The 24,817-nt window shown below is 48.5% G+C and overlaps 1 protein-coding gene across 2 annotated transcripts in view; it reads left to right on the top strand.

Moving 5' to 3' along the window:
* Nucleotides 1–503: 503 nt before the first annotated feature.
* Nucleotides 504–24,817, top strand: part of RUNX1 (RUNX family transcription factor 1) — a 259,023-nt gene continuing 234,709 nt past the window's right edge. Inside the window, exons 1-2 of one of the 2 annotated variants that reach the window (XM_043593646.1) lie at nucleotides 504–731; nucleotides 886–1,002. In XM_043593646.1, coding sequence (XP_043449581.1) covers nucleotides 945–1,002 — 58 coding nt within the window. In that variant the 5' untranslated portion in view covers nucleotides 504–731; nucleotides 886–944. The remainder of the gene's footprint in view (nucleotides 732–885; nucleotides 1,003–24,817) is intronic. The other variant, XM_043593645.1, reaches the window with a different exon arrangement.

The raw sequence follows: 24,817 nt of genomic DNA on the forward strand, positions 1-24,817 counted from the left end.
CCTTTTATTTTGTTTTTCCTTTCGTAGTTTCACTTACGCTGCCCTGGTCTTTACCAAGTGCTGGATTGTCCTGAGCTGATGCCCAGCGTCTTAAGTGATGGGCTCCACATCCTGCCTGAGCCTGATGCCAAGGTTGAACTACTATTGAATAAGCGGCAATGCAACTGTTATCAAAATAATGAGTGGCTCCCAAAACCACAAGTAACAACAGCAAGACCCAAGTTGTCCTCCATCAGCAAAGACCATTGATATAATAAGAGACTGAGTCACTTTTCTCTACGGTCCCTCTCTTGCAGACTCTACTCGGCTCTTTTCTTGAACAGCCTCGGGGAAGGCAGGGTGGGGGGGGGGGGGGAAGGAAGGGCATTGCTCAGAAAGTAAAAAAAAAAAAAAAAGAAGAAAGGAAAAAAAAAGAAATTTGACATCACTTAAGTCACATGATTGGCAAGAACCAATTAAGACGGGCTGTGGAAAGGGGAACAGTTAAATTTGTAATTTGGGTTGTGTGAAAACTTCTTTGGGCCCCATAAACAACCACAGAACCACAAGTTGGGTAGGCTGGTAGTCTCAGAAGTCTGCGCCCGGCATAGTGGTCAGCGAGCAGGACGAATCACACTGACGGCAAACCACAGGGTTTCACAGAGTGGTGAACATCACCAACCCACAGCCAAGACGCCGCTTTTTTTTTTTTTTCAAATCTTGAACAATTTGAATATTTTGTTTTCGCCAAGGTACATGTTTTGCAGGGCTCAGGGAGCCCCAGAGGTATGGGGAGGAAAAACCAAACAACAACAAAAAAAAAAAAAAGAAAGAAAGAAAGGCAGGGAGCCACGGTCGGGGGGGTGAGGTTAAGACAGTGACCTTTCTTTGGTTTTCCCTCCAAAGGTGAAAGAAATCATTGAATCCCCCGCCTTCAGAAGAGGGTGCATTTTCAGGAGGAAGCGATGGCTTCAGACAGCATATTTGAGTCATTTCCTTCATACCCACAGTGCTTCATGAGAGGTGAGTACGCTCTGGTCTTTCGATACCTTCTTTGGCTCGGCTTTGCAGATAACGAAATGGCAGCTTGTCGTAACTCGGGGCGCGTAGCTCCCGTCGATTCCCTGTCGGTTTGGTGGAAAGAATTCAAACTCAGGCGTATGATTACAAGGCTATTGGATTACTTATTCATCAGATGGCAGCTCTTCAGAAATGTTTTAATAAATACTTAGCTAAGCTGTTGAAGTGTTCAGTCGGTGTGTGAGAACTTTGTCAAGTGCAAGTAAGTCGGGCTGTTCCTGATTAAAGTCCTAGAGATGATAAAGCTCGCAAGAAGCCGTCTGGGTTTGCTTTTCTGCCCCTTGCCTGCAATGACGGTGGCTGAGCGTCCTGAACTCGGCCCGCCCCGGGGGGAAGGGGGGGAGAGTGGGGGGGGGGGGGGTAGCGGGCACCTGCACAGCTGGCCGGGAGGGCTGGTGCCAGCGTGGGGCGGAGGCGGAGGCAGGCTGGCAGGCACACGTTAGACCAGCCTGGGGACTCCGGGGGCAAAGTGGTAGCTCTGCTGTCCCCTCAAGGGAGAGAGCGCGAGAGCCAGGCGGATCTGTCTGTGTTAGAACCACCGGGATGGGGCCACGCTCCTCGTGGCCTCAGTGCAAAGCGGCAGCCGGCGTCCTTCGTGGGGGGGGGGGGGGGGGGGGGGGGGGCAGGGGGAAATGCAAGTTGTCGCCTACGGAGAGATCTCTGTCTCCCTCTGCGCAAAGAGCAATGAAACCGTTTCCTAAGTCTAGCGTCGTGTCGCGTCCCGGGTCATTAGACGGTGCGCTTCCTAATTGGAACGGCCCGTGTGGAAACGCTTGTCTGCAGTTTCGCAGGCAGCCTCTCGAAATGTGCAAAGCTGCGCCGGGGCCGCGGCTCTGGGTGTGTGAGTACGCGTGCGCGTGTGCGCCTTGCGCGGCGCTGGTGGGAAAAGAGGGCCGTGCTTCAACAAACAGAAATAATAAGAACATAAGAATGTCGCGAAGGCAGAGCAGTGTGTCGGGGCTCGCACTCTGACCGACGCCTGCAAAATGCGGCTTGATGGTTTGGCAGAGCCGGGACGGAGTGGGATCGGCCGGGGGAATAATTAATTTTCTGGCTACAAACTCTCGCGCGCACCCAAATAGGATCTGTGACTCATTATTTGTTCTTACAGCCAAATGAGCAGGGGAATGCAGAAGGCTGCCAGCCACTTTGTCACAACAAATGCTATTGTGAATGTCACAGGGCCTCTATGTTTCCGGGTCCCTGAAATGTAAAAACTTGACAAAGCTGTGTGTGTGTGTGTGCGTGCGTGTGTGCGTGCGTGTGTGTGTGTGTGGAGGGTGGTGGGGGAGGATTTCAGGAGAAGGGGAAGAAAGCAAGTCATTAACCGATTCAAAGCTTCAAATTAGAGGGTTTGCAAATGCTTCTTTACTGGCAGCCGAGGAAATTTTAGTGAAGTTGAATCATGCGATGTGTGTGAGTCACACGCCCTTGTCTCAGAGCAGCGCCGGGCTCCTGTGGCAGAGACGCCGGCCGCTGGTGAGAAGCTGTTAGGCTGCTCCCTGGCTGCATTTCCTCTGGGCCACTAATGAGCAAAGGAAGCAATATTTGTAGAAAAACAGAAAGAAAGATCTTCCTGCCTTCACTCCGCTTTCAATACCCTCCACACAATTATTGTTTCCTATTTTATCAAACTCAGGAAGGCAGAGTCAGGAAATTTGAAAACATTCCATTGGGCAATAGATTGGATTTGGGGCACGGTGTGAGGCTGCCTTCAAAGCTGTCCTTACCGGCCAGACGGCAGAGACGGGGAAGGGACCCAGGGACCGGCTCAAATACAGGAAATAGAAGGAGGCCTGGCCCTCGCACAGCCCCATCGCTCCTGTGCTAACGCAGGTCACTGAGCCGCCCCAGGTTAGGAACAGGGGCAGTTTGCTTTTAAGTGAGTGGGGGCGAGAGAGCCCTGAGACTCGAATCAAGACTCAGCAGGGCTATTGGCAAAAGCCCTCGGTGTCAGGAGAAGGAACTTAGGGGCTTTTACAGTCTCTAACGTGAATAATATTACACTGAGATTTCATTTCAGGGAGCCAAAGTGAAATCTTAGCAATTTCCCAGTTAGTTTTAGCAAGGTGACCCGCCAATGGAGGGTCTGCATCGTCGGGATCAGCCTTCCACGCTCACTGGAGCCAGAGGGGTGGCCAAAGGTCCTTGCTTTCGGGGCCTCTTGGGCCCTGCCTGAGAGCATGATGCTAGGAGAATCGTGTCTGGTCATCTCCAGCAAATGGTTCTCTCTCGGCATTCTTAGCCACATTCCCGAAGACTGGCCATGAGCAGCGCTCAGCCCCGTGGTCATTTCTTGCTACATAAAATCTATGGCGAATGTTCCCTCCCTGGAGCTCTGAACTACGGGGGTGGGAAACAACGCCTGGTTTTCCTCCTGGGACGGTACTTTATCAGTCCGTGCAATCCTCACAGGAGGAAACCCGTAGCTCATTTTCGGCAGAGACATCCATGTGGAAACCGGGAGGAGCGAGAGGGGTGGGACCAAGCAAACCACTGTTCCCTTGCCTTGAGAGGCAAGCAAGGGTCTAAAAGAGCGGCATGCAAAATGAATGTGGTCTACCACAGAGAATGCCTCTCTGCTCCCACCATGCCGCCCCACACTCTCACTTCATTTGCTTAGGTGAGAAGGTTAGACGTGACGGACGTTCCCTGGGAGGAACGAACACGCGTGGTTCGTGCCGCGGCGTTCTTGCAGAACCCACACTGGTGTCCCCCCACGAGGCCCAAGGCGTCGGCCCCCAGGGCAAGTGGTAGATGTGAAAGAGGAAAGCAGTGGCACATGCGAACTTTTGCACAATGCCTCAGGTAGCCTTGTTCTTAGAAGTGGCTTAGTAGTCTATGCAAAGCCCGAATGCTAATATGCCTCTGAGTTCCTAGAACCACAGGTAAAAAAAAAAAAAAAAAAAAAAATCTCAGCGAGGCTGACTCACGACTGTCTTCTTGGAGGGTATCTTTCAAAGGGAATGGCAGAATACAAGGCTGAGTGAAGCATGCTCCTCTGGGAGCCTCCGTGTGCCACTATTTTCAGAAAAACCTTCGCCAAGACGCTTCTGGCGCAACTGGAGAGTCAAGATCACAGAAAGCCGTAGATTAACTTGGGCCTCCGTAGTTTGAAAGGTGTGAATTTGTATCATTTTTCTGGAGCCGCCATGGCGAAGCATCACAGGCCGGGTGGCTAAAACAATGGAGATGTAGGGTCTCATGACTCTGGAGACCAGAAGTCTCATTGAGAAGTCTGGTCGAGGTTTATTTCTGGAAAGCTTCAAGGTGCCGGGAGGATTGGTTTCTTCTGAGGCCTCTCTCCTTGGCTCGCGGGTGGCCGTCTTCTCGCGCGTGTGTTCGCGCGATCCTCTCCGTGTATATCTGTGTCCCAGTCTCCCTTCCTATAGGGACACCGGGCTTGTGGCATCAGGGTCCGCCCTGAATTTACCAGTAATCACCTCTGTAAAAACCCAGCCTCCAAATACAGTCACATTCTGAAGTGTTAGGAGTTAAGAACCCCAACCTATGAATTTTGGAGGGGACCCAATTCAACCCGTGACATGCGTCTTAGCAAATCTGACTGCTTCTGGCCCACCAGGAAACCATACCCTTCCTAGGGCCCCTCCCGGATGTTGAAGACTCAGACCCCAGCCCCCTACCCCGTGCGAAACGGAGCCTCACATCTTGAAACTGCCCACACATTTTGAAACTGAGAGGGGGGGAAAAAAGGTGCCAAAAATCGATCTAAACTCACAATCGTACGTTTCGCCATTTAGTTTCTTTGCACGCTAACAAACCTTTGAAAATGACAAAGCAATTCTGGAGTGTTTGAGTGTTAGAAGAGCAAAAAGCTGTCCCCAGAAGAAGCGAGGCCTCGGTTCTGTTTCCTCCAGGGGGACTGTCCCCGGATTTCAGAGTCCTTGCAAGGCACACTTCAGCAGCGAGGGTGGATGGCGGGGGTGGGGGAGGGTGTCAGGCCGCAGGAGGCCCCACATCTGCTCGCACACCAAGTGCAGGCCCAGTGAACAAGCAGTAGCCGAAGTGTCTTCAGAAACGGCAGCCGACCCAGGAGCTAAACAGCCAGAACCCTTGGAGAGCTTTTGGAAAGAAATCAGGAGCCAGGAGGTTCTTTTGTTCGCTCAAACTAGCCCTGAGATGTGTGCTCAGGAGAGACCTGCCCCCTTACAGAGAAAGCGGGGCTGGGTCTGATCCTCCGGGCCGAGGAAGGCTCCAAGGCCACCACACACGGAGACTCTATTAGAGACACCAGCCCTCGGCTGGGAGTCGGTGTAGAGAGAGCCCGGAGTTGATGGGAACAGTGAGAGAACAAAGCGGGGCGGTGGGCTGTAGGTGGACCAGGCACGGACAGCCCAGGGGTGATGGACTTTTCCTTTCCATTTTTCTGGCTTTAGCCGAATGGCAAAAGCAGCTTCTCTCGTGAGCCTCGGTTTCCTCGTCTACAAAACAAGGAGGTGGTGGTCGTACCTATGGCTAACGCAGCTGTGTGGACTGAATTCAGTAACCTGTGTAATGTGCTTGGCACAGTCACAAAAACAGGCAGTTAAGTATTAGGCGGGAACTGAGAGGAGAGAGGGAAGGGTGGTCTAGGCTGGGGCGGGGGGTGATGTACGGTCTGGGCAAAGGTGACGCAGCGGGAACCCCAGTGGGGTATGGGAGGTGCTAAGTAAGTCAGCCCGATGGCTTTCCCATCGTCACATCACCCTTCCCTCACTCGGAAGTACCCACAGAGAGGACAGGAGAGAAGCCTGGACCCTTCGTATAGCTCAACTCAATCATTGTGGCTTTTCTGTTTTATAGTTTTTTATGTTTATTTATTTTTGAGAGAGAGACAGAGACAGAGAGAGACAGAGTGCAAGCAGGGGAGGGGCAGAGAGAGAAGGAGACGCAGAATCCGAAGCAGGCTCCCGGCTCCAAGCTGTCCGCACAGAGCCCGACGCGGGGCTCGAACTCACGAACCGCGAGATCATGACCTGAGCTCAAGTGGGATCCTTAACCGACTGAGCCACCCAGGCGCCCCACAGTGTGGCTTTTAAATATGGAGGCTGACTGGGGTGTGTTGTAACATCAACCTTGATCGATGTATCTCCTCCTCGAGAGCCCTGGTGTAGCTTGATTTTCCTCAAGGCCCTTCTTAACGAAAAAGCCATTTCGCCCTTGAACCCCACGCAAGTTCTCCAGGCCTCTGAGAGGCGGCCTATCTTCGTGCGCCTCTGAGACATTTCTGATCACCTACTTTATCAAAGCCCAGAGATGGAGAAGCCCCGTCTGCTTCTGTCACTGGGGGAGGGAGCAGAGGCCGCACAGGAAACTCCAGCTCGTTTTCAGTTTCTCAGGTAGCTTCCTAGTGACCTAGATGAGTCATTGAATGTCTCTGTGTCTCAGTTTTCTACCCAAAGGGGCTGGTAATGTTCTAGACACGCCGGCCTCCGAGTTACAAAGTTCCTGTTCAAAATCTTTTAACGCGTCAGAGAGCTGCCCTATAGCACATCACAGAGGCTCCTCTGTGGCTACACGAAGCGGCTATTTTTTTTTTTTAATTATTTTATTTCCTGATAGGAAATAGTCCTCCTACTAATTCGCACACGCAAAGCATTTTCCCACATTGGCTTGAAAAATTTTCCTTCTAACTCCCGTCCTTTAGAGAATTCTCCAGAAGCTGCTCTGGTCCCTGAACAGAGATTAAAATCTGCATAACACTTGCCCTGTGACTCTCATTCCTTGGCTTCCCCCACCCCTCCTCCTGGGTGCCACCAATGCCCTGCATTTCCTGAGTAAAATAAGGCTTAAGCAATGTGTCTTGCTGGGCCTGTCCCTTCCCCACCAAAAAATGTCATAACTATGATGGCCCACAGTAGTCGAAAGGGACCATTTCCTTGAAGAGCTTGGCAGGCCCTGCACACAGTCAGAGAGTGCTTCTGGAGAACGATGGATGATTCCTGAACACGTAACCGAACGCAAAACCTCAAGTTACTACTGGCGTGCTCGAAAAGTATGCTTCGACACTCCTCTGGATTGCAGACTCCCCCCTCTTTGTCCCACTCCCTTGCTCTCTTAGCTTTCTGAATCTCTCTCTCCCTTCTCCTTCCCCTCCACTCTCCCGATAACACCCAACGATGCCCCCAACGATGCCTGCCGTGCAAGAGAGAGAAAAAACTAAGAGAAATAAACTACGTATCCAAAAGATGATTACGGTAATGAATTGTGTCACAGTGACATGCAAAGTGCAAACCTCCTGCTAGAGTTTATCGGTGAGAATTACATTTGGCTGCATATTTAGGAAAATCTGACTCCAGCCGTTTCAGCGGCCGGGTATTGGCCCATCTCCTGCGGCAGGCGGTTCGGGAGGACAACCCACGGCTGGTTCGGAGGGGCCGGGGTGCTCCTGTGTTTGGGCCTGAACCTCAGCTCTGTCCAGACAGGAAGGAGATCGAGGGCCCAAACCCTCTCTTCATGAGGCTTTTTGTTCAGCAGAGGAAGAAGCCCTTCTCTGCAAACTTCCCCTTGGACGTCTTGTAGGCCAGACCCAGGTCACAAGACCTCAGGCTTGGAAGGTGTCTGGGACAGTGGGGTTGTCACTTTCCCGCCCTGAGAGGGAAGGGAAGCAGAGGGGGAGGGCAGCTGGGAAGGGGGGTCCAGTGAGCCCCATGCAGCACCTTCCAGGACAGCAAATGCTGTTCCCTAGACCGCCTGCTCCCTGATGACATCTCGTCTCATTTGTCCCAACACTTTCCATGTCGGCAGTGCTTTGAAAATACATACGGGGCAACCCCAGGTTCTTCCTCGGATCTTCATGATCCTCTGGAGACGGGATGGGGCGGGGCCCGGAGCTGGTTAAATGGGAGTCAAGGTCACACTTATTCTCTTTGTCACACTTGCCTCTCGGGTGAGAGAAGACAAGCAGACAGCCTCACGTCCACGGGAATGCTGCTTATGTGAGAGCCACCACACCTGGCCTGGGGGGCCGAAGTACCTGTCAGTAACTGGAAATAGTTTACTTTTCCCTCGCCCTGCTCCTTCACATGCTCAAAAGCTCACGACTCGACACCCTGCAACTTTTGTTTTTTAAGGTTTTATTTTTGAAAGAAGGAGAGAGAGAGACAGAATTCGAGCAGGGGAGGGGCAGAGAGAGAGGGAGACACAGAATCCGAAGCAGGCTCCAGGCTCCGAGCTGTCAGCACAGAGCCTGACAGGGGGCTCGAACCCACAGACCATGAGATGGTGACCTGAGCTGCAGTCGGGCGCTCAACCGACTGAGCCACCCAGGCGCCCCGTACTTATTAATATTATTATTATTATTAAGAGGATTCTTTTCTATAGAATTTCTTGAGAGGAGCTTTTTTTTTTTTTTTAACTTGCCCTCCTTAAATTTACCTCAAGACGTTTTTATCTGTGACGGAAATAAAACAACCAGATAATAACCCTCTATCTAAGAGATAGGGCACTTATTCACACCTTGTTTTCTGCAAGTGATAGATTATTTCTGCTTCGTAACGACCGGCCCTCTCAACTTCCTCAGTCTGGATGCAAACTACCTCCCTGCAAGCCAGTGCCTCAATAAGGAAAACAAAAAAATCTTTACACAGTGTTTCCCTGAAATAAGCAATAATGTAAATCTCTCATTTCGTCTTGCTGTATGATCGATGTGCACTTAGAGAACCCGCTGATCTCGTGTATGCCAGTGGTCCACGGTCCTTATGTGTCTATTTTCAGATGGACTTCTTTCTAAACAGGGAGCTCTCCCAGGCATGTTGGGGGCCCGAAGGTAAAAGAGCCCCCCAAATAGAAATCTCAGTTGGCTAGTTGGGTTTGTTCAATGGCTCCACTGATTTCAAAACTGATGCTTCATTGTATAGACTCGCAGCCCGTGTTAAAAGGATTCTAAATCAAGGACTCAACTTGGCAAATCTTGAAACCACATCCATTAAGGGGCGCCTGGGTGGCTCAGTTGGTTGAGCGTCTGACTTTTTCAGCTCAGGTCACGATCTCACGGTTTGTGAGTTCGAGCCCCGCGTCAGGCTCTGTGCTGACAGCTCGGAGCCTGGAGCTTGCTTCGAATTCTGTGTCTCCCTCTTTCTCTGCCCCTCCCCCACTCACACTCCATCTCTCTCTCTCCTTCAAAAATAAATAAACATTGGGGCGCGTGGGTGGCGCAGTCGGTTAAGCGTCCGACTTCAGCCAGGTCACGATCTCGCGGTCCGTGAGTTCGAGCCCCGCGTCAGGCTCTGGGCTGATGGCTCAGAGCCTGGAGCCTGTTTCCGATTCTGTGTCTCCCTCTCTCTCTGCCCCTCCCCTGTTCATGCTCTGTCTCTCTCTGTCCCAAAAAGAAATAAACGTTGAAAAAAAAATTTATAAAAAAATAAATAAACATTAAAAAAAATTAAAAAAAAAAAAAAAGAAAGAAACCACGTCCATTGGGAGAAAGAACTATGCGGCTGTGACATTTGCAAACATGTGGCTACTTTCCCTTCCCGGCTGACTGTCCCACTTTTACTCCTGGTGTTTGACGTGTCCTCAGCAAAGACTGTGACTCTTCCAAAGAAACTTTTTCTGATGTCTGATGGAGAATGAAGTCATTAGATGAGCAAGAAATGAAATCAGTATGGCCCAGGGGCACCAAAAGCAAACTTCTGTTTCTACCTGTCCTGGAGAGCTCTATTAGTCGACATTAGTATATCAGATCAACACTTAAGTTCTTCTGAAAGTGTGTAGGGTTTCAGACATTTGTTGTTGTTGTTGTTGTTGACCTTAAAGAAATATCTAAAAAATATTGCAGTAGCCAGTTGGCCACATAGGAGTATATTTATTTTTTTATTTTATTTTTTTTATATGAATGGCTGTGTGACCATTTTATTCTCTTTTTTTTTTAATATGAAATTTATTGTCAAATTGGTTTCCATACAACACCCCATGCTCATCCCAACAGGTGCCCTCCTCAATACCCATCACCCACCCACCCCGCCCTCCCATTCCCCGTAAACCCTCAGTTTGTTCTCAGTTTTTAGGAGTCTGTTATGTTTTGGCTCCCTCCCTCTCTAATCATTTTTTTCCCTTCCCCTCCCCCATGGTCTTCTGTTAAGTTTCTCAGGATCCACATAGGAGTAAAAACATATGGAATCTGTCCTACTCTGTATGACTTATTTCACTTAGCATAACACGCTCCAGTTCCATCCACGTTGCTACAAAAGGAAGTATGTTTAAAAGAGTAAACGGGTCACTTAGAATCTGAAACGTGCTGCATGGTAATCTGGGCTCACGGGCCACCCTGGGGTGAGCTTTCTAAGGGAGCTGAAACATCAGAGCTGCTCTCTCATTGCTCAGGGAAAGAGCAATTTCCCTTTGCTCTGCATTTTTTTTCTAAGCGTGCATACACTTCAATGGTTATTTTTTCTTGTAGCCTCAAAATGTGCAAAAGAAAACATAGATGAGCTGAAGTACACTGGCTTGGGGGCCATTTTTTTCCAGAAGCAGTCTTAACATCAACCACAGTTTGCTGCCTTTTATTACACAGCTTCTGCTGCGCTTTGAACTACGAGCACCAAGCCCCTCATTCCACACACCATCTGCAGGCTGCATCTGGGAGGCCCCAGCCACCTCCCCAGTGGCCACAGCTGAACTTGACACTCACCCACTTTGCAAGGGTATAATTTATAAAAATCTGAAACTGCATACATGTATAAAATCCCCTGCAAGGGTCTGGAGAAAATGCGAGGAAGGAAAAATAGCTCTGGCCTTCTGGAAACTTCTGTCCACCCCCAGCCCTTTACAGGCTGGAGCACATAATGTGGTGGGAAAGGGTAAAAATGAAATTACATAGGCACTGACAAGGATGAACAGAGAAACTCAGGCGGCAACTCTCTCATTATTGAATCTACTATTTATAAAGATCAGGGTGGCCGTGACTCCCAAAGTTCTAGAACGGAGGAACAAGTATTAAACAACCTTAAGCAAATATTAGGACTTTGAAGGGTGTGGGGTCATGTAAAGACACACAAACGCCAACAATGGAAATTCTGTTCAGCTGCCAATCATCCTACATCATTGCTTCATATTTAAAAATTAAAAAAAAAAGCTCCTTTTTTTTTGTGTTGTGTTCAAAACAAAGCAATCATTGTATCTGTGTCATGGAGGTGTATGAATATGTTTAAATAACAAATGAACTATGAGACATCGTCCTGTTTAATATTTCTAAATTGTGTGTGTATAGTTTTACATATATAGCTCTATATAAATTCAGTTGGCATTTGAAACTACATATGTACAATACAACTGTATGTATAATATATAATATACAATACATAAATATATAAATACAGCTGTATATATAATACATAATATACAATATATAAATATATAATATGCAATGCATAAATATATAAATACAGCTGTATGTATAATATATAGTATACAATATATAAATATATAAATACAGCTGTATGTATAATATATAATATACAATATATAAATATATAAATACAACTATATGTATAATATATAATATACAATATATAAATATATAATATACAATACATAAATATATAAATGCAGCTGTATATAGAATATATAATATACAATATATAAATATATAATATGCGATGCATAAATATATAAATACAGCTGTATGTATAATATATAATATACAATATATAAATATATAAATACAACTATATGTATAATATATGACATACAATATATAAATATATAATATATATTATATACAAATCTATAAATACAACTATGTGTATAATATATAACATACAATATATAAATCTATAAATACAACTATATGTATAATATATAACATACAATATATAAATCTATAATATATATTATATACAAATCTATAAATACAACTATATGTATAATATATAATATACAATATATAAATATATAATATACAATACATAAATCTATAAATACAACTGTATATATAATATATAATATACAATATATAAATATATAATATATAATACATAAATCTATAAATACAGCTGTATGTATAATATATAATATACAATATATAAATACAGCTGTATGTATAATATAGAATATAGAATATATAAATATATAATATCTATTATATACAAATCTATAAATACAACTATACGTATAATATATAATATACAATATATAAATATATAATATACAATACATAAATATATAAATGCAACTGTGTGTATAATATATAATATATAACTATATAATACATAAATATATAAATACAGCTATGTATAATATATAATATATGCATATAATATATAATAAATAGCACATCACATGGAACATATATAATATATACTGTGGCTGGAGTGATCCTAGACATCTCTCTCCCTAGGACCCCGGAGACATTCACTTTTCTAAGGGGTCACAGCTGGTCAATACCTGAGTAAGACCCAGGAATTGGCTCTGCCTGGCCCCTGGCCCCTAGCATTTTGTAGACACTGGACTTTGGTCGCAGATTCCACCTGGGAGTCTCAGTAATTAGCAGACACCTCTCCTAATCCTCCTTAATTACTCTTTTCCTTGGTCAGACGCCACAGCCCTTTATGGGCTAAATCCCTTTCATTGTGGGGACACATTAAGTAGAAGAATTTATATGGAGTCCGCAGCTGAGGTGCGCGCGTTAGGAAGAGAGAAGGGCCTCCTCTACCCTGATGTGATTTGGATGTTCTCACCCACCCTGCGGTTTGCATGTTCTCTTTTACCGGTAAACCCAGCAGTGCCTTCGCTAAGCTGCCCACCGCACACCCGCCGCCCCCTTAAGCAATGTTAGGGCTCACCAGGTTGGTTTTAATGAGAGTCTCTGGTGAAATCTGAAAAACCAGAGGAACTGCAGGCGTGCATGCTCACGCAGAGAGGGGAGAGACGGTTTGGCTAAGGCTGCCAGCCTCCAGCTCTCGAAGGGACCCTTGGGTAGTAGGAAGCTGTCTTCCCACAAGATCTGAACCCAGGCTACAACCCCCATCAGGGATATCTGTCCTCACCGCACTCCTGATTCAAAGTACGTATGGTCTCGAGTAGCCTCTCTCAAGAAAAGTAAAGGCTTTTTCCTCTCTCGAGCGTTCTCTCATACACGCTCGCACACTCGCGGAGGCCAGCACTCAAAACTCACACACCTCAGGCAGCCCACTGGGATTTCTCCCCATGATGGACTGAATTGGACAAAACCTTTTCTAGGGGGAACAGGAGCTTCTGAAAGTCGAAAGTCACTTCCGACCTCTCTCGATCATGTGACACATAAATAAAACTTAATTAGCGTACCCGAAAACCTATGCGTAGCGATTTACTTATAAATTACATGCCTGCCCTCCTGTGCTGATATAATTATGGTATACGCATTATAAAAGACAGCCCAAAAATGGAAATTAAAATAAGATACACCTAAAAGTGCAAGTTGTGGTGCTTTTCCCTTCTCCTCCAAGAATACCCCGATTTGACACAGAAAAGTTCTGGACGCCTACAAATTGCCAACTGGGACTCCGCTTTTACAAGCAGACCTTTATTCCTTCACTTGGACTCTTCGGCGGATGTTTAAGCATAAGCTTCACTCCGGAAGGAACCGAGTGCTCTTGATCGCCAGGTCTTGATCCGCCAGGAGGGGTGGTGCGGGGGTCCCGGGCCTTTGAGGTCAGGGGGTTGGTTTCTACCCCATCACCAGCACTCACCACCTGCGTGAATCTGAGCCATCTACCCGAACGTGCGGGGCCCGGGTTTCTCATCTATAAAGTGGGGGCAATGATCCCTACTTTGGAAGGTTGTCAAGCTTTGAGGTAAAACATGAAGCAACAGACACAGGATGAGCCAATAGGTGAAAAGTAGCCCCGAGGGGCTACGGCGGGAGAGTAAACCTCTGCTGAGCCCGGAGAGGGGCCCTGTGGCCGGGCACAGACGAGGATGAATTACCGGCTCTACCTCTCTTGTAACAGCGCAGAAATGATCTTAGTGCTTCGTGGCAGAGGGCTGAGCTTAACAAGGCCGAACTGGTCATAGGAGAGCTGGTATTTATTGGGCATCAGCTATGTACCAGCACTGCACTGGTGCCAAGCTCTTGCTTGTGTCGCCTCATGACATCCTCCGCGAAAACCGGTGAGCAGGAATTCTCGTCGCTAATCAGCTTTCACCGAGGGAAGCGTGGCACGCAGAGGTTAGGTAACCTGCGCGAGGTGGGGCTGAATGTCAATGAGGGAGCCAGGGGCAAGTGGAGGAGTTCACCGCCGAGCCCACGGCCTGCCTGTCGGGAGGTTGCCCTTCTCTTGGTTGGACACCCGACAGAGTTAGAGACGAGTCGAGGCCCCTGGACAGCAGGTGACACCGTGTGCGCTGGGAGAGAGGAGAGGTTGAACCTCAGGCGGCCTTGAGCCGGGGTACCATCCATTCTCCTGGACTGCTTCCATGTCTCTGGATGCATTCGGCGGCGTGGGTCCCTCCCATCCACGTCACCGACGCCCGGCTCACTTTGACCCTCATGGTGGTCCCGCCCCATCAGAGCTGCCCCCAAGGGAGACATTCATGTGGTTCCAGGGCAGAGCACGAGAGACGCTTCTCTAAGTCACTGGTGCTCAAACTCGGTTGTATGCCCGAATGGCCTGTTCCCAAGGCAATGGTGGGATGCTACTTTGGGTGGGGAGAAACCAGCCCTGAGTCTTTCTCCCCAGCCATCTGTCTTAATCCATCAGTCTGGGAGTCCGCCAGGGGTGGCACTCCAGTGAGACAGCAAGGCACTTAGCAAAAAAGTCTTCAGGAGGTGCTCGCTCACAGGTGGGCTGACCCCGCAGGCCGGCCCGACTTTGAGAGACAGCTCCTCCTTAAACTTTGCGCCCTAGGTGGCTCTCTTGCCGCCTCCTGGTCCGCGTCCCGGGACCCACATACAGAAGAGCCCACAGAATGATCTGCCCAGTAATCAGGGGTCTTATACATGAGTTCATCCTTTAGGAAGCCAAGAAGCCCCCCCAAAGCCTGCACTGTCATGACCCTGACCCTGGCCAGGATTCCAGTGAAGGTCCCAGCAAACGCCCACATCCAATTATTCCCATGGCCGAGATAAAAATTCTACCGTGGAAACAGCGGACTCAGCTGTGACACCAAGAAGTGGCTTCGACCCCTCCTGTAAACAGGACCCTCCACGTCACCGGGGGGCCAGCTGCACAGCAAGAGACCCACTGACTGGTTGGTGAGCCTTTGAGAACAGCCTCTCCACCCTTCGGCAGAGACATTTGTCATTTCAGAAGTCCATGTTGCCAGTGCTCCGACATCATTACAAATCCTGTTTTCAAGTAGGTGGGTTTGAGGTTTTCGTTTTCTCTTCAACCTTATTAGTATAAAAAGGCATTTCCCATCTGATTAGTCTACAGCCAGTACCACAGAGTCACAGAAAGTTCCTTCCCTTTCTCCTTGGGCTCTCCACGTGGCAAAGGCCGCAAGAATTAATTACATTTCCCCCCACAAAGCCAGCTCACAGCCAGTGAGAGGCCCCTGCTCACCGAGGAGGCAGGGAGCCCGCCAGGCTCTAATTGCTGCTATGCAAACATCTTAATGGGAACAAATTAAAAGGCGCTCAAGCTAATTATTCTCCACAATAAAAAATAATAGTAAACTAATAAAGCTCCTCTGGAAAGGTGATTCTGTATCCCCTCAAAAGAGTTGCTTTCCTTATGCAGAGTGTGCAAATGACAGGGAAAAAAAAAATCTCCATGCGCTAGAGATTATATGTGGGGAATTCTTGTGACTCAGAAAACACCCTCGCATGCTTACTTAGGGCCATCTGCAAGCACCCCAGGGCCCGGCCTGGCCTGCCCCGGCCCGGCTTCCCTCCCTCTCTCCGTCCCGCCGTCTTCCCTCCGTGATCTCCGCTTGACCTTCAGGCAGGCTCTGGTCCTTCCTGGGGAATCCTGGCCCCCAGTGGCCTCCCTCGGAGACCCTAGCTGCCCACGTCAACCACGTCAGGCCAGCCTCGATCCTGTCACTCACACAGAAATGACAGCCTCATCTGTCCATTCCACGTTTCGGTAACGTGGCCCAAAGGAGTAGAAGGCAGGGAAGGACCTTGCTGCCTGGCCCTGGACAGGTTCTGGACCAGGAGGATGAGAGGGAGGAGCCCCCACCGCCAGACTCAGTGCAGTCACGTGCCCTCTGTGCTCCCGCTGGGAAGGCTTCTGGCTTGTGCCGCAGATGACAGTTCAGTCTCATGGCTGCTTATTAATGACATTCACCAACATTCACCAACACTCACCGGTGCTTACGAAGCAGCAGGCACATTGCCACCATGATCCCTTTCAATAAAAACCTTATGAGATAAGTACGGCTCTTAATCCCCATTTGACAACAATAAAAAAGGCACACGGGGGGCGCCTGGGTGGCGCAGTCGGTTAAGCGTCCGACTTCAGCCAGGTCACGATCTCGCGGTCAGTGGGTTCGAGCCCCGCCCGCGTCAGGCTCTGGGCTGATGGCTCAGAGCCTGGAGCCTGTTTCCGATTCTGTGTCTCCCTCTCTCTCTGCCCCTCCCCCGTTCATGCTCTGTCTCTCTCTGTCCCAAAAAGAAATAAACATTGAAAAAAAAAAATTAAAAAAAAAAAAAGGCACACGGAACAGCCCAGGCCACAGGGCTGGCAGGAGGCAGAGCCCAGCCCGGATGTCGCTGGCTTACCCACTCGTATCCCCGGACAGGGCGGGCAGTGGTCACGGCCCTCCGGGTCAGAGGGCTCCTCCCGCTGTCGCCTTGAGCCGCCTGCTTACCTTCTCTGGGCCTCCTCTCGTCCTCTGAGCAGCGGGTGGTGGCGGTGCTTACCTGCTAGGTGGCCATGAGAACTAAGTTAGGAATACCGGAATACGTGGCAAACTGTAGCTGAATTCACCTGGGGTAGTGGGGCTTCGACTGCCCACCTGATTTGCCTTTTTTTTTTTTTTTTGCGAGACACCACTCTGCTTGATTTTCCCACTTTCGTCTTTACACACCCACGGCAAGCGAACTCTGCAAAGCGAACCCTGATGTTGGCACTCACGTGAACGCACAGGGACATCTGATGGATTGGATCAGCAGGTCCACTGGATCCATTGGCTCAGCCACTGGCCAGCAGCTAGTGGCTCAGGCATGGGACGCAGTGTGGAGGTGGGAGGGGCGGGCAGAGAGCCCTGGGCTGACGCGGGTCTCGGCTCCAGCTGTGTGCACCCCTGCACGTGATCTTCCGCTCCCAGGTCCCACCTGGGAAATGAGAGGGTAGATGTTTGAGATCTTTCCGTGCTGACCTTCTGAGTGAAAGGCATCGTGCAGGCTGCGAATTCGCCTTCTGTTAATTCTGTGCAAAGTTTCTCACCCTCACCACTGTTGACTTGGGGGACCAGACTATGGTTCGTTAAAACTGTGCTGTGTGTTGGGAGACGTCTAGCAGCATCCCTGGCCTGCACCTACTGGATGCCAGAAGCATCACCACCCCAAGCTGGGACAAACAAAGAAATGTCTCCAGTCATCGCCACATCTCCTCTGAGTGATGAAATCACCCCTTGTTTGAGAACCACTGCTCTGGAGAAACCTTAGGGACCAAACCATTATTGGTGCTTCCCATTTACTTATGGGTCAGGAAATTTTAAAAATGTGGTGATTCTGATGTTCTCCGACATGTTTGTATCCACCACACCTGGCTGGTCCCCATCTTCCAGCGCTGGCTCAGGCTGTCCACCAAAAGGGACGGCCCATGAGCAAGGGCCTTGAAATTAGGGCAGGCAGCCATAGGTCCCGTAATTAAGAGCAGAGAATCAAGGGTACCTTAAGATTCCAGTCTGCTGAGGACAAACAAGAAAGAATTAGTAAATTGGGATTACTTTCTAGAAGAAATCAGACCTGTTAACCTGACCTTCAAGAGTTTTTCTAGGGCAAGAGAGGGAAAATTAGGTACTCCTGGGACAATGCATCCAGGCTGTTGTGGTTGACATACACAATGATTAAAGCTCAGCAGGAAGAAGTCATCCCATAGGAAGTGACAAGAAAGCATTGGGGAATGTCCAGTTGTATTGAGCAAGCACTATTATGTAGCATTTTCCAAGGGCCAGGCCTGTGTTAGGTGCCTACAAATAGGCACTTACATCATTGTTGTCACCTACACAGGGGGACAGTTAATCTCCTCGTTTTGCAGATGGGGGACCGGGGCACAGTGTGCCACAAAACTCATCGAGGTGCACGCGGCTGGGAGGTGGCATGGTGGGGCACCACCCTAGTCTGGTTTGGGGTCCTGAATGCTTAACCGCTAAACTACGCATACTTAAGAGACAGTCTTCTAGAGAGGGTGTGACCTGGGCACTCATGTCCTTTGACATGACCGATCAAAAATGACCGATCTTAGCCTCTCATTACAGACATCAAGGGAAATACTTGACAGCAATAGAGCTCTTAACTATTTCAAAACTATTAGGAGCTCAGGAGGCTGCAGTTCTGAATCCTGATTTTGAACAACCCATTTTATTTCCTTTTTCATATGGGTACTCGCAGCATGTCTTTGATGAAGGCTCTAGATATCTAGGAGAAAAGTAGTCAAAAAGACCAGGTAGGGAGAGATTCCAGGACCTACAGATCATTGAAGATTTAGTCAAAAGTTTCAGAAGTGCCAAAGCATCTTCAATGTCACTTTTCTGCATATTATTTTCAAATCCTCTCTGGGGAAAGATTTCTTCTGCACAATGGTCATTGCTCCCATAACTTCTGGTAGCAGGGTTAGCCAGCCAGTCCATGGGGCTGTTGTTCAGTGCAGGGAAGTCAGTGTGCGAGTTATAAGTCGTGGGACGTGTGTCTGTTAGAAACGCTGCAGGAAAAAGACCAGGCATCCCCACACCCCTGTCACAGACATAGATGGACACAGTCTATGTTTGCTCCCTGACGCCATTGGGCTACCAGAGTGATGCAGGGGTAGCCAAGACTTCTAGGGTACCCATTGGGGTCTCCTGCAACAGGGCACATTCTGGTTCTATTATTTATTCAGTTCATGTAGGTACAGCAGTACTCACCAAAATGTAATTCAAGGTTTTCTGTTTCTAAACATATTCTCCCAGAGACTCTGAGCTCTTTGAGAAATAATCTCATGAATCCTTTTCTCTTTTTCTCACAGCACCTGAAAAGGTGTGGGCACTAAACAAATGTTGGACGGATGGACAGATGGATTGGTGGATGAATGGGTGAATGGATGGATGGATGGATGTTTGGATGAATGGGTGGTGGATGGATGAATGAGTAGACGGATGGGCAGAGGGATGGATGGATGGATGGTTGGATGGATGGATGAATGGATGAATGGATAGATGAATGGGTGGATGGATGGATGGATGGATGGATGAATGGATGAATGGATGAATGGGTAGTGGATGGATGAATGAGTAGACGGATGGGCAGAGGGATGGATGGATGGATGGATGGATGGATGGTTGGATGGATGAATGGATAGATGAATAGGTGGATGGATGGATGCATGGATGGATGGATGGATGGACAGATAGATCATGGATGAATTTTTGGATGAATGGATGGATTCATGGATGCATGCATAGGCAGCTGAACAGATAGATGGATAAATCCACTGGCCTTGTGCTTACTGCTGAGGTATAGAAGGCCCAGTTGTATGGGCAGAAGAGGCCACGATAGTCTCTCTCCAGCCATACAACCACAGCTGGGAGTGAGAAATTAAGACCTCTACTCAGACTTGGCTCCCCACCTTAACTGTTGTGATTAGCTAGGTATAGGAAAGAGTCTGTGGGGGATATTAGGGTAAGGAGAAGCAGGCTGCATGGGGCTGATCCCACTTCTGTCCAAAGGGTGTTGGGCTGGAAGGTCTGGTGGGTGTCCATTGTGGGAGGCTGGGTAAGTACACAAGAAACATGTGAGAAAAACACATAGTGAAGGGGCTTTTTCTGTTCCTGAGTTGACTGGTTTGTGCTTTAAATTGAATACCTTTGTGGAAAAAGAAATGTCAATGACCAAGAGAATCTCTTATCTCAGGATGGATAATGAGGTCCACTCCATTTCCCATTGAGTTACCTCTAAGACATCAAACAAAAAACAACAGAAGGGATGCCCTCTATTCTTCTGTTACCAGTTTAAAAAGGCCTTTTTATTGGAAAGCTAAACCATTTTTTTTTTTCCTGTCCAAAAAAGAAAACTAGTGGAAAACCAGAAAAGGCTCGGTAAATAACTTACAGCAGATTTGTCATTAAGGTCTCGGTTTTGCCTTTCTCGGTAAAGTCTTGGGAAGGTGAGTGGACACAGAGACTGTCTTGGGGATGCAGCACGTTTTCTCCATAGCTCTCAATCAAGGGGGGAATGTTCTTCAGTGAAATGTTGGCCAGGTGACGTGGCATACGCGTGTTCCCCATTCTGTTCGGAAACCATGAGTATTTGTTGAACAACTGGAATATCTTGTGTTCCTAAACATGCCGACCATTCTTCCAAAGCCCATCTGCACCTAAATGCCCCTCAGCCAGGCCTGGACCCAGGTCACATGGATACACTCAGCTTTGCCCATAGCCACATCTGCAGCTAGGAAGGATTCTGTCAAGCTTGGCCCTCATTCTTTGTTCCATTCAGGAACATTCCTTAGTGGATCCTCTGTCCAAATAAATGCCTTCTTATATTTGTAATTTTCATCCTTTTCCTTAAGATCTGTTCTTGTGGTTCCTTTCCCATGGATCTGTTTGTTCAGTCTCCTTTTTCATTTGTTTAGACCATATATTGGAAACTTCTTTCCAGATATATTTCCCATTTCTTTTCCCATTTTCTTCACCAAGCTTTTCACCATGAAGTATCTTAAATTGGTGGTTCTTAACTAGAGGGAGCGGGTGCGAGGTGAGGGGCAGTGTTGTCCCTGGGGCATATCTGACAATGTCTAGAGACATTTTCAATGGCCACAAATGGCGGGAGGATGGAAGAAGTGTACTGGGATCTAGCCAGTTGAGGCAAAAGATGCTATCACACTTCTTACAATGCACAGGATAGCCCACTACAGTAGGGAATGACCAGGCCCCAAATGTAAATAATGACGAGCTTGATAATCCAACCTCGTATTATCGATCACCAGAGTTATGGTTGTAGAGATGTATTTCTGCCCTTTATTCAATCCTCTTGGTGTTTTGGTTTCTGGAAAGTGCTACCCCTCCCCCTGAAATTGGGGAAGCAAGTATGCATGTCTTCAGGGAGTGAGTACCTGTCAAAGGGTAGATGGAAAAACTGAAAGGCCTTAGAAATTATGGTGGCAGAGGTCATCTGGGGATTCCCAAGGACCAATATCATAGACCAGTATCTATTCTAAGCACCTTCATATTACAAAAGAGGATCCTAATCTCTTTATTATGTGGAGGAGGAAGCTATCACCTTAAACAGATGTTCTAAAGACTATCATAAGGGCTTTGAGTATCAGAGGAAAAGGAAGAAGACAGATAAAAGACAAGAGAACCCAGCGTAAAGAGAGAAGGCCAGAGACAGCATATAGAGACACCAGATCATAGGCTGGAGAGAGGAGATAAGGAGAAGGCAGGAGTCCTAGGAGCAGAGTTTGGGGGCACGTCCACACAGGTGAGCAGAGTGACCAGACGGCCAACAGGGATGTGCCTGAAACCCAAGAAGGAAGGGATTCCTCCTGAGGCCAAAAGATTCCCGTAAGAGACAAGTTAAGGATTGGAGGAGAACGATGGGGCTGTGGTTGAGAGGCACTGAAGGTGCCTGAAGCAAGGAATAGCCTGGAACACCAGGAGGCATTCCTCCAGGAAGTATATTGAACTTAGGAACAGGGTTCTATGGGTTACTAGCACCTTCCGTGCCTGAGGCTCTCGGGCAGTCTCCATACATTGTCCCCTTGCCCACCCAATGCCTTATGAGCCAATATTGTTAGCTGAGTTTGAAAGTGAAAACATGGAGGCTCTGAGATAACAGTAAGAATTCAGAGCTTAGAAAGGCCAGGAAAGAAAGCCAAGTCTGCGTCAGCAGTAATCCTAGCTATGCTGGGATTAAAGTTGAGGTATGTTTACTGCTCTCTGCTAAATCATTGATGTACTACCATAATTTTATTCTGTTTACTTACATGTAACACATGAAATTTCCTCTAACTTGAACTTGGAGTAAGCTGTTGAGCTGACCACCAACTGTGCAAAAAAAAAAATTACTACCATAATTTTATTCTGTTTACTTACATGTAACACATGAAATTTCCTCTAACTTGAACTTGGAGTAAGCTGTTGAGCTGACCACCAACTGTGCAAAAAAGAAGGAGAGAGGTCAGTTGGAGCAGAGGGGACAGTGGGGAGAGGCCACGCAAGAGAGCCACCACCACCAGGGGATGTGTTTGAAAAATAGACACCCATCCTTCGGTTCGCAGATTTGATCATCTGGATTTCAAGTAGAATGGAAACTATATTTAACAAGAAGAAACTCCTTCCCCACTTCACACAGCAAGCCGATGAGCTGGGCGTCCACCCTCCCCTTTCCCCACTCCATCTGTGTCTTTCATGACTATATAACCAGGTTTTCAACCATATCACTTCCTTCCCATTTCCTTCCCAGCATCTTCTGATCCCAGACCCACCGGGTGCCTGGTTGATCGCACTCTGTAGAACATGTTAACAATGACCCATCAGCGAATGTACTGAGTGGCTGATATGTGCGTGACCGTGTATTAGAAAATAGCCTGGAATGCAAAGATTACGTGGCATGAAATGGCCTTCAGGGAGCTCACTGTCTGGTAAAGAAGGCAAATCCCAAGCAGGAGAAAGAGTCAGGGGACAAAATGATAATTGAAGAGCGCAGCAAAGACGGGAGAAGCATCACACCAGGAAGATGACTGGTTGCTGAACTCAGAAGTGATCTGTGGAGGGTCCAGAGGAGAAGCGGCCATCTTATCCGGGGCTGGGGAGGACGAAGGAGATGACATAAATGAGGCGGCCAGTCGAGCTGGTTCAGGAGACGCTCATGGGCCATGAAGAGACCACTCTGGCTCACCAGTGAGCAGCAAAATTGAAGCTAGATCTTTGAATGTTGCAGAAGGAAGGCCGAACTTGAACTTGCCGATGGGGGGGTGGGGGGTGGAGGGGGTCCTAAGTTGGCAGTACCTAAGAATCCCACTGCAGGGTTTGTTAAAATGCAGATTCTTGGGCCTCATGAGAGACCCTGAGAGGCCCCAGAATCTGCATCTTCGCAGCCCCGTAACCTTGCTAGTACTTAGAGAGATGCTCAGCAACAGGAAGGCTTGGACTGGTTTTGATGAAATCAAAATAGAATCTTCATGAAATTTCAGGGTGTAGTCAGATTCAGTTCTCCATCTGACAGCTAGCGCCTGCTCTGCAGGGACGTATTCATTCCAGAAGGGTGAGGCTTCTCGTGACTTTTCTCGCATACCATGGATTCTTCTAGTCTGGTCTCTCCGAGCCAAGATCGCACTTACTGCTTATTACCTGCGACTCAAAAATATGTACTTTAAAGCGTATGCCATGGGATTCTAGGGTTAGCGAGAGATCAAGTCGGGTCTAGAACACTCAGACGTGGGCTCCGGATTCTATCCCGCTGCACCAAACTACACAGCTTCTGAAACAGCTGTGGACGTGCGGGAATTCCGAGATGTGAACACACCTCGTCAACAGGAGGCCCCTGGCTGGTTTGGAGTTTCTTGTGTGAGCTTTTTATGTATTTGTCACATCCTCCCCCTCCCCCACCACCTGTGGGCCCAGGACCTAACCTAGACTCTCCTGAATCCCTGAAGGTGGTCCCAGCTGGGATGTTAAAAATCCCTTAACTCTTTCGCATTTTCCTTCCCTCTGGAGCAGGAAGGAATTCGCTTTTCCAGTAGCAAGGTGGCGGGCATTAAAGCACAGCCATAGGAACAAACGCCTCTTGGCTGAAGTGCAAGGCCTCCATGAGGATTCACTCTCCTGCGGAACCCTGGGCCCCGTGGCTTGTAGCCTCCACAGAGACTCCAAACAAGAAATTTATGGCCAATGGCCAGACAGGACTCTCCCAAGGCCTTGCTTTGAGTCAAAATGTGGTCTTGGGGCTAGTGACATCACCTGGGAACTTGGTACAAGCTCAGAATCTCCAACCCCGGCCCAGACCTGCAGAATCAACCTGTATTTTCACAAAAGCTTCCCAGCGATTTGCAGGCCAGCTGACGTTCAAGGAGCTTTGTCCTTAAATCTGCAGCCTGGCCCCCACGATTGGGCCTCCCCGGCTCCAGATTCTTGCAAAGGCGCAACAGTGTAATCAGTTACAGGGTAGAGGGTGGGGGCCCCCGGGTTTCACTCCCTCCTGCCTCCTCACCCGCCCTCCTCGACGCTTTCCCAGCGGCTGCACCTGCGGGCTCCTTTCTTCTCTGGGAAGCCTCTTAAAACAGACACCCCCCCCCTCCCCGCCTTGCCTCTAGGGTGGGGCTGCACTACCTCTTTTCTCTCTCTGAGCCTGGGATGCTGACAGCCTCAGATGGAGGCATCCTGTTTGTCGAAAAATAAACCGGCAGTTAAAGCAGGGTTGCGAGAGCGAGAAAACCACAGGCCTGCGCGCCACTGATAACGCGGGCAGGCAGCTTTTGCAGAAGTTCCGTCGCTGCAGCGCGCGCCGCGCCAGGACCCGCGCCACCGCCTCCCTTCCTGTCGCCGCTGCTCTCGTTCCCCCCCCTCCGCCGTTTCTGGCTGTTGCCTTCTGCGTCGCTCTTTCGGTTAACTTCACCCATTGCTTTTTCTCAAGGGTGCCCTTGCTGCCGCTCCGTGCAGACGGAGGGATGGGGCCGACGACCCCCCCCCC

The sequence above is a fragment of the Prionailurus bengalensis genome, chromosome C2, assembly GCF_016509475.1.
Source record: "Prionailurus bengalensis isolate Pbe53 chromosome C2, Fcat_Pben_1.1_paternal_pri, whole genome shotgun sequence".
Lineage (NCBI taxonomy): Eukaryota > Metazoa > Chordata > Mammalia > Carnivora > Felidae > Prionailurus > Prionailurus bengalensis.